We start from the raw sequence: 10,122 nt of genomic DNA on the forward strand, positions 1-10,122 counted from the left end.
AAGCCATTTAGATTTTGGGTCTTCCATTTTAATGTAATCATCACCAACAACTTTTTTTTTTAAATCCTTTGCTAAATGATCTACCGCAAAGTAAAGAAACGAAGATAAAAATGCTTTTGTTGAATGACAGGGTTTGATATGTTCTCTGAGCCAGAGAAATCGCATTTTCCTTCGAGTGAAGCGTCCACCTTAGAACCCCCGCCAGGTGCAGCCCTGCTTCTTCCTTCCTCTCTGCCACCCTCCCAGGTGTTCAGGGCTGGGGGTGCTTCCTGCAGAGATCTGAGGTTTTCTGGGGCTCCCACAGGTGCCGCATCACTGTGGTGTCTCTCAGCGCACAGAAATACACTGCTGAGTGCGCAGCTTGTAATGCTGTGATGGTGAGGCTGATGGAACGGTCTGATTTCTGGAAATTCAAAGAAGACCGACCCTCTGTTGCATTCTGCTCGCTGTACGAGTCCTGACGAATGAGGAAGATCATTTCCCCGCTTGGTGGTTGTTTGTACCAGAATAAATAATAACTAGAACCACTAGCTTCATATACACAATCCAAGGTCACAGCCTCATTCTCCAGCATAGAAATGGCAGGCTGGGCTTGAGTCACCTTCTGCGTCATGCTGGATCCTGCAAAAAGAAAGAGAGAATCAGGCTGATTCTCCTGGTAGTATGCCTAGGGTTTTAAGGAACTCATGTAGGACAGAGAGTTCTGATTCCCCGGCCCAGTATTCCCTCTCCTAAATGCCACCAGACAGGAAGAGCCGCACCTGCCTCTAGCCCCGGACTCAGGACTCAGAGGAGCTGGAGTGTGTGTCCGTGGCCATCCTCACTGGCCTCACCAAGGCAGATGGAGGCTATGACTGCGCTCAGCAGGCTGGGGAGCAGCATGTTGGAAGCGTGTCCTCTGAGTGAAATGTGCTCTGCTCTGTCTCAAATTCGGGTCTAAATGCCTGCCCTGTACCTCACAGGGCCCACACACCATTACTGAGCTGTAGGAAGTTTCTGTGCCACAACAGGAAATGCAGTTTGCTCCCCGCGGGCTTGCGTCGTGCCGTGGCTTGTTTATGTGGGGGGAGAGTCTACCTTGTTTATTTAGTCTTTTGGTAATTTAATTCACAACCATTATATCTGGACATGTACTACAAGGTACATTGAATTGTAGGACATCAATATTCACCCATCTGCCAAATTCAGCCAGTGCATCTATGATGGACTGGTAAGTTTCAAAGGAAATACATATGTTAGGATTGTGGTGACTTCTGAGGACAAATAGTCATCCATCTTTTTTACCGTGTGTGCTTTTTTTTTTTATTTGTCTCCAGACAAAATCTACAGTAAAATATACTCAGAGATTTTTTCTCCCAGACAAGAAGCTAAAACTATTCACTCTCAGTTGTCATGACTTTTCTTCCTACACTCCAAGGCATTGGTTTCTGCGGAAATTTCCACTGGATGAAGTTCCTTGTCTGTGTCATGCTACCACAGCTAGTTTCCTGATTGACAACATTTGTCCAGCAGCACGTGCCTAACAGCAGTCAATAGGAAGTGTGTTAGAAACATCTTGCTTTCGAATATTGCACCTGCCAGTCGAAATGAGGTCAAATTCACCAGATCATGCATTCTTCTTTTCTTACAGCAAAAAAGGAGCCGTTCAAAAATTGCAACGGTCTCTTCAGCTCTCTGCTGCAGCTGTGGCTCAGAGGCTTTCACCGGAAGCAGTAGCTCGATGGCTTCCTGTTTCTGCAGCGTGGAAGTTGGTGTCTGATTTGCTTGGCATCAATGAGCTGATTTATGACTGTGATTCAGGCAACTGCAGCTTTTAATCACCTATTTACTTTCTCTTCCAGAAATGAATGTGTCTATTCAGTGACATCTAACATCCATGTTATATTATGAGAAAATAGAATTTTTTAGGAGTCTAGGATGGCCCAACTATCAGAAAAATGGTTGTCTCTAAGAGGAGGGGTTTGACTGGAAGGAGGCCCCGGGGGCCTTCTGAGGTGAAGGAAATGTTTTATATATTGTTTTGTTCCTTGGATATATTATATACATATATATAACTCTCCAGACACCCTGGACTGATCTATGCATTTCATTGTAGAAAAAAATTATACCTCAATAAAAAAAGTGATCCACAGTAAAATAAAATGGGTACAGAGAAAATTAATTCGTCCAGCTTTCTGTAGGTGTTACAGAAATTTACTCATATTTTTTAATTGTTACAGAACAGCTCTGGTCTGTCTGCTGTGATTACAGCGTACTCCCAACCCTTCCGACAACCGCCGGAGACCAGGAAGCGACAAAGGCTAGCTGGCCATTAACATGCTGAGAGGCTAAATATATACACATGAGATGATTATACAAAATAGAATACAGCTCTCAGAATAAAGATCCCCACAGCTACACATAATTATAGGAATAAATCTTACAAAGGTAAGATCATATAAAAGAAACCGGCTACGAGAGTGTATGCTAAATGATTCTGTTTGCATAGAGTACAAAGGCAGAGAAAACTATTCTGTGTGGTCACTGTCAGGATAGTGGTTACCGAGAGTGGTGGAGACAGGCGGCAGGTACAGGAGTGGCCTGGCATGTGGGTAATGCCCTGTTTTTCCATATTGGTGCTGGTTACCTGGGTGTTTCCAATAGGTGACAATTCTTCTAGCTCTGTAATTATTCAGATGCACATTTCTCCACGTGTGGGTTATTTTATTTCTTTTGGTTCTTTTTTATCGAAGTATAACTTATTTGCAAAACAATGTACAGTCCCTGTATGTTCATTTCAATGAGCCTGAAAATTTTATATACCCATGTGATCACCACCCAAGCAAAATCGAGAACATTTACTTAACCCCAGGAAGTCCCCTTGTGACCCTCTCCAGGCAAACCTCTCTCCCTGGAGGAAACTGCCTTTCTACTTTCCAAGCAAGCTTCGTTTTTTCTGTTCTTGAAGTTCATATAAATGGAATCATACAGCATTTGGGAGGAAGGGTCTGGCTTCCGTCAGCAACTGCAGATTTTAGAGATCCATCCTGTTGTGTGTATCAGTCAGTGGTTCATTCCTTTCTATTGCAGTCATATTCCTTACATACCATTAATTGTCACCTATTCTCCTGTTGATGGACATTTGGGTTGTTTCCAGTTTATGGTGAATATGAATAAGCCCACAACAAACATTTTCGTATGGGTCATTTGTTGGTCTGCGTTTTCACTTCCCTTCGGTAAATAACTATTTGTGGACTTGTTGGGCCATAGCTGTTCCCCAAAGTGTTGGTACCAACTTGCCGTCTATCAGCAGTGTGTGGAAGGTCCAGTTGCTCCATGTATTTGCCAATATTTGAGGTTGTCACATGGTTTGTTTTTAGGCCTTCTAGTGGGGGTAAATAGCATCTGCGTGTGAATTAATTAGACTCTCCCTGATGATTAATAACACTGAGCGTACTGTGTGTTCTTATTCATCACCCTATTTATGTACTTTATTATTATTGTGTTATCTTTTCATTGTTGATTTATGAGAGTTCTTTATATATTCTGGAAATAATTCTTTTCCAACTACTTCTTTCTGGAATACTTCTGTCTAGACTTTGGATGGCTTATTGCTTTTCTTACTATTGTTGTTTGATGAGTAGAAATTTTACATTTTGCTTGTGTCCTACTTCTCAAACTTTCTTTTATGGTTAGCATATTTTGTACCATGCCAAGAAGTCTCTGTCTGCTCTGAGGTCTCCAAGAGAGTCTCTGCTGTTTTGTGCTATTTTTAGGAGCAGCATTTGAGATTAAAATAAGCATCTTAATTTATCCTAGCCTGCTTTTAAATAATATTATTTCTCTTTAGGAAAAAAACGTGCTCTGATTGCATCTGAGTATGCTATAAGGCCACAGCACATTGTTTTTGTTGCTTTAAAGAAACAGCTTTTTTTTTTTTTTTTTGTTAGAGAGAGAGAGATAGAGAGAGCTGGGGGTAGGATGAGGTGGAGGGAAAAGGAGAAAGAGAATCTTAAGCAAGTTACACGCCCAGCATGGAGCCCCACAAGGGGCTTGATCTCACCACCCTGAGACCACGATCCTGAGCCAAAATCAAGGGTTGAACGCTTAGCCGACTGAGTCACACAAGCACCCCAGAAATTGTAGTATTTTTAAGTAAGTGAAGTTATTAAAATTACCAACAAAACTTAAAAAAATTTACTTAGTTATCTACCCTTTCTGATATTCTTTGTTTCTTTTTGTGAATCTGTGTTTCCATGTGATATTATTTCCCTATAACATGAAGACCTTCAACATCTCTCAGCTGCAAGTCAGCTGGAGATGAATAATCTTTGATTTTGTCTCTCTGAAAATATATTTATTTTGTCTTTATTTTTAAGGGATATTTTTGCAAGTGAGATATTTTAGGTGATCTTATTTTGATTCTTTCAACACTTGGACAATGTTGTTTTATTGTCTTCTTGTTTCTACTGTTTTTGGCTGTCAGTCAGTTATCATTTGTATCTTTGTTCCTGCATGAGGGTAATGTGTCTGTCTTTCTCCTTTGACTGCTTTTTAAGATCTGATCTTTATTTAATTTTTTTCCCCAGAACTTTGGCTGTGATGTGCCTAGATGGGGCCCCCCTTGTATTTATCACACTTGGAATTCTCTGACCTTCTTTAATCTGTCCATTAACAACTTTCTTCAAATGTGGAAGTTCTCAGCCGTTATCTCTTTAAATATATTTTTTTGCTCCATTCTTTACCTTCCTTGCGGGAATTTTTGATTATACACATGTTAGACTATTTGTTATGTCCCTCAGATCTCAAAAGTTTGTTCTATTTATTATTACCATTTTACCTCTTTTATTCCAGTTGAGATAATTCTGTTGACCTGTCTTCAAGGTCACTGAAGGTCTTTTCCTATTTTATCATCAAGTTTCTCTTTTGCTCATTTGAATCACTTCCTTTTTTATACATATTTCTAATCTCTCCTAAACTTCCACATCTTTGCATGTGTATTGTTTACATTTTCTGTTAAATCCTTTGGCATTTTTACCATAATTATTTTATTTTATTTGTTTTTGGAGAGAGAGCGAGCATGAATGAGGGGAGGGACAGAATCTTTTTTTTTTTTTTTAGATTTTATTTATTTGAGAGGGAGAGAGAGCGCATGAGGGAGCACAAGCAGCAGAGAGAGAGAAGCAGCCTGTGCATGCATCAGGGAGCCCAATGTGGGGCTTAATCCCAATATTCTGGGATCACGACCTGAGCGAAATCAAGAGTTGAACCACTTAACCAGCTGAGCCGCCCAGGCACCCCTACCATAATTATTTTAAAGTACATGTCTGGTCATTCCAACACCTGCGTCATCTTTTTGGGTTGGACGCTTAATCGACTGAGCCACCCAGGCGCCCCAGTATTTTAGAAAGCCAGGTTTAGATGTTTAATATTCTTAGCCAGGTTCTCTTCATTCCAGAGGCATGTATATGGTATTTAGCTGCCTCCTGCTATGTTGCTTTATTAGAGAATTCAGGAATGTCAATTAAGGGCTCTGTGTCTGTTGGTTGGTTTGTTTAGTTTCCTTTGTAATTATTTGTGCTACTGAAACAAACCCAGCAGATTGAAAAGGGTCATTTCCATAGCTCGTTATTTCTCTATTTCTCTAGATTGGGTTTGCTTTATGCAGAGTATGATTGTGTTATAGTAAGAAGTCAAAACAGTGTTCCCTGCTTACATACGTTTAAGGCATCAGGACTTTGTTATTGCAGACAGACAGCTGTGATATTTTCTTACGTAGGCTCTGAGGGATAGTGTCTTTGATATAATAACAATTACTATAACCAAATCAGTGAACGCAAGAATGATTCTTCTTCTTCAGATGATAAATATTCACTTTGAATAGATTTTGTCACCAATTAAAATTGACTTTGGTTTAACTCTTACTAAGATTAGGGTCTTGAGTAGAGTTATGCTGGCAAGGTTCTCTAGATAAGCTCAGAACCCAGCTGCTCTTAAACTACTCTGCATGTTCAGGAATCCCTAAGCTCAAGCATTCATTCTGGAAATTTACAGTTATCTATGATGTGCAAAACTCCATAAAAAGCATATAAACCAAAGCAAGATACGATTCCTATCTCAAATTGGTTTCAGTTGGTGAGGATCAGATAAGTAGAACAAATCCGATTTCCTGCCTGTACTCCCTGGAGCCCAGGCGCAGGCAGGTGGAATGAGGGATCAGACAGGAAATAGATAGCTGATGCATTTATCACTGGGTGAATAAAACCTGTTTGAATATCTTATTTCTAATGTTTAGATTTATTTTTGCTTTTCCATCTCCCTCTTCCTTTCTTAGGCCTGTTTATCGTGATGTTCAACCTTCACTGCTCAGGTGTCTAATACCCAGGAGTCCAGGATGTTAGGGAAGAAGGCAGTATTTACCTTCAGGGTTGGGTGTCTAAACATATGCCTAGATCCTTCTCCCTTCTCATCACATTAATTCTCTGACTTGCTTCCAGGAAGATTTAGTATTGTCTAGCCTTGGCATAAATAAAAGTAAGTTTTTTATTGATATATCTTAAATTTTATAAAACTGGGTTTCAAAATCGAAAAGTTCTCCATTTTGCCTGAAAGTTGAATTATTTGAGAAATGATCTCTGAAATGTGATCAATATGAAATTTATTTTATCGTGATTACATTGAGGTTTTTGAAGCTCATTGCCACTACCTCTGCTGGCTTCCTTTGAAACTTTTGTTTTTTTTCAATTTACAGAGGCAAAATTAAGGCTGCTTGGCCTTAGAAGGGCTCTTCCCTTCTCCCTACGCTCTAAAGCTAAATATTTTGAAGACGAAGTGACGTGTTTCTTTAGCTTTTGCCACAGAAGTCTCATAGAGCCGAAGTAGTATGTTTTTATCAGTCCTTGAGCAGAATGGGGACAATATGGAAATAGAAGAACTTAGCTTTGCAGAGTCCCCTAAATGCCTTGTCCAGCACTTGAAGTATCCCTCAAAAAAGTGCAAGTACATTTCAAAACATGTATAATCTTTCTGGGGTGATAATATATAAACTCACAGTTGGGTAGTTTGATATAGAGACTTCGGATGAGCCTGGGCTCTACCCTTGGCTGAACACACTGGTTTAAGTCACCTCATCTCTCTGAACCTTAGGGTTTTAAACCATAAAATGAGATTAATCCTGTGTTCCTTCACTTGCTCACAACATTGTATGGAGCAAATGAGCTAATGCTTATGAAAGTGCATTGTAAAGTTAGGTGGTGCAATTGAAATATTTAAAACATATTAGGTTACTTATCAGAGGTAATAATTAGTGGCAGGGCTTTTCACAGGAAAGGAGAAGACACCGTGGGCTGGAATGACCAGGAAATTCTTCATGAGGCAGGAATGGTCTGAGATAGTCTCTGGGATTGGGAGGAGTCATAATGGCAAGCACTAGGGAGAGGTGATTATGGGAGAAACGCATTGTAGGCAGGACTCTTTAAGGAGTACAGTGAGTGTTCCCCAACTTCACCCTTGAGCCAGACTTAATCTGCTGAAGCAGAAAGTTCCTGACAACACTGTAGAGGCCACTGAGAGCCACACCAGGAGCTTTAACCTTACTACTGCCAACAAAGGATGGTCACTGAGGGTTGTTAAGCAGTGGACCGATGCGATCGATGCTGTGTTTTTTAAAAAGATAAATTGTTTTGTGGCATATGGAGTAGGATCCAGGGAGGAGACCTTATTAGGAGGAAGGCTAGTTCAAAGGCTGTTACAGAAAACCGGATGTGAGATGCTGAGGGTTTCCACTTGGGGCGGTCCTCTAGAGAAGCTTGCACTAGAGGGAAGTTCAAGTCCACTGGCATGTTGTATTCCTGCAACTGGGAGCAGAGAATCTTTGCAAATATGTGTCCAAAGTAGCTAAGTCTTACTGAGCAAATGTTTATTAAGCATCTGTTAATGGGGGCACAGTGTGAGGGGCAATGGGGATATGAAAATAGATGGATTATGAATCGTGTTCTCAGAACTCAGCTAATGGACTAAATAATGTATACTTTTAAAAACTTTATCAAAGTGTGATATACATACATACACAAAACTTAAGTGTAGAGCTTGGTGAATTCTCACTGAGTGAACTCATATTATTAGCGTACAGATTGAAACAGATGTAATCAACATCCCAGAAACCTCCCTTGTTCAATCTCTCAGTCACTGTCTCCCATAAAGATAACCGCTACCTCTACTCTTTGACTTATAATTTCATGGATTAGTCTGACCAATTTTTGAGCTTCTTCTGTGTCTGACATCTTTCACTCAGTCACATTTGTGGGACTCATTCCGCATCGAGCATATAGCAAGTTTATTCATTCTCTTGCTGTGTAGTCTAGTCTCTGAATTTACTTATCCTTGAAATTGCTGATGGACATCTGTAGGGTATTACAATTACTGATGCCACACATGTTCTTCTTCTCACACATGTCTTATGAATGAACAGAGGTCACATTTCTTGGGGGTATATACCTACAGGTGTAATTGCTGGATCGCAGGGTATGTATATGTTCAGCTTTATAGGTATCGTCAAATGGTTTGCAAGGTTGCACCAGGTCACGTTGCCTCCAGTGGCACCTGAGAACTCCCACAGCCCCATGCTCTTGTAGACCCTTGGTGTTGTCTGTCTTCTTCACTTTATCCACTCTGTGCAGAGTGTTGTTATAGATATGAATTTTCAGGACCACAAGACAAGGTATCCAGTGGCCAGTACCAAGAAGGCTTAAGAAGTGATTGGAAAGTTTAGAGGAGGGATTACATCTATTGTGTTTGGTAGGAGACCTGGGCCTTGTAAGGTAAGAATAGTGACTATACATACTCCAGGACCACTCTACATTTTAAGAATCATGCTTAGAAATTATGAAATTGCAGTGTTTCAGTGCCTAGGCCACATCTCTCAGCAGCAAAACTGATCTTTTCTCACCTGCTGTGCTCCCCATTTTCCTTCCAGAAGGTATGATCACAGGAGTTATAGACAGGTTGTCAGCTACAGAGAAGCAAAGAGGATGTCTGGTGCAATGAGAACAATTTTAGTAGAGACGCAGGTCAGTGACCCTAGTAGCATCCATATTCCTGTTAATGAGCAGAGAAGTGAGAGGCTGTGTCGTGCTCTAAGACTGGATGATACTTTCTCCTAGTTTCTTGGAGCGGGTTAGAAAGCTCATCCTACTCCCAAGACAGCTTGCATTTTACCTGGATACAGGATGAGGGTATCTTCTCTGTCAACTATGACCTCATTTCAGGGAAAATGCATCCATCAGTCAAATTTCAGGTGTATTGAAAAAGTATTTACATACTCTTAAAATAAAAGGGGAAAAACCCCACCATAACCTATAATGATTTAGTGTCTCACAACTTATCTGTTGGTTGAATACCTCCTCAGGGGGAAAATGCCATTTCCTTGTTAGCTTTTATCTCGTGGAACTTTGCTGGTTGTTTGTTCCGGTAACGCTCAAGGTTGAAACCAAAGCAGTTTGAAAGCTGGCATGATTATTGCTCACGTCTTAGAGTATTTCTTCTTTGGGCTGTCAGCAAATATGAGCAAATATATCTTAAATTATTTAGTTAGGGAAAATAAAGTGGTCCTGCCTCCCTCTGAGCAGACACAGGAGCTACTGTCCAGAAAATTCTCCTCTGTGCCTAAGCTTAGGAATTTCTGATATAACTCAATACACATATTTCCAAAATACCCCTCCTCTTCCAAACTACACACATTAATTATGGTGGAAAATGGGAGAGGGAGAAATCCTAAAAATATACAACTTTGTAGCCACAACATTATCAAAAACAATAGAAATCCTATCAAGAATGCCAGCAGAGTTCAATACCTATTGGCATTTGCCCCCTGCATTATAATCAGTAAACTCTTTGCAGCCTTAAATGCTGGGACTTAGGTTTTGCCTCTCTAGATATAGGTCCATGAGAACATACGTGTCTCTTATAAGAGCTGGTTCATCAAAAATTTTAATGTTATTGGGGCGCCTGGGTAGCGCAGTCGTTAGACGTCTGCCTTCGGCTCAGGGCGTGATCCCGGCGTTCTGGGATCGAGCCCCACATCAGGCTCCTCCGCTAGGAGCCTGCTTCTTCCTCTCCCACTCCCCCTGCTTGTGTTCCCTCTCT

At 40.7% G+C, this 10,122-nt stretch overlaps 1 gene segment (V, D, J or C); it reads right to left on the reverse strand.

Annotated features, from left to right (window-relative positions):
• Window positions 1–250: 250 nt before the first annotated feature.
• LOC130542290 (T cell receptor alpha variable 19-like) lies at window positions 251–882 on the reverse strand. The segment is given in 2 exon segments: window positions 251–621; window positions 834–882. Coding segments are annotated over 2 exon segments (420 nt in total).
• Between the last annotated feature and the right edge of the window lie 9,240 nt (window positions 883–10,122).

This window comes from Ursus arctos, unplaced genomic scaffold (assembly GCF_023065955.2).
Source record: "Ursus arctos isolate Adak ecotype North America unplaced genomic scaffold, UrsArc2.0 scaffold_32, whole genome shotgun sequence".
NCBI classification, from domain to species: Eukaryota; Metazoa; Chordata; class Mammalia; order Carnivora; family Ursidae; genus Ursus; species Ursus arctos.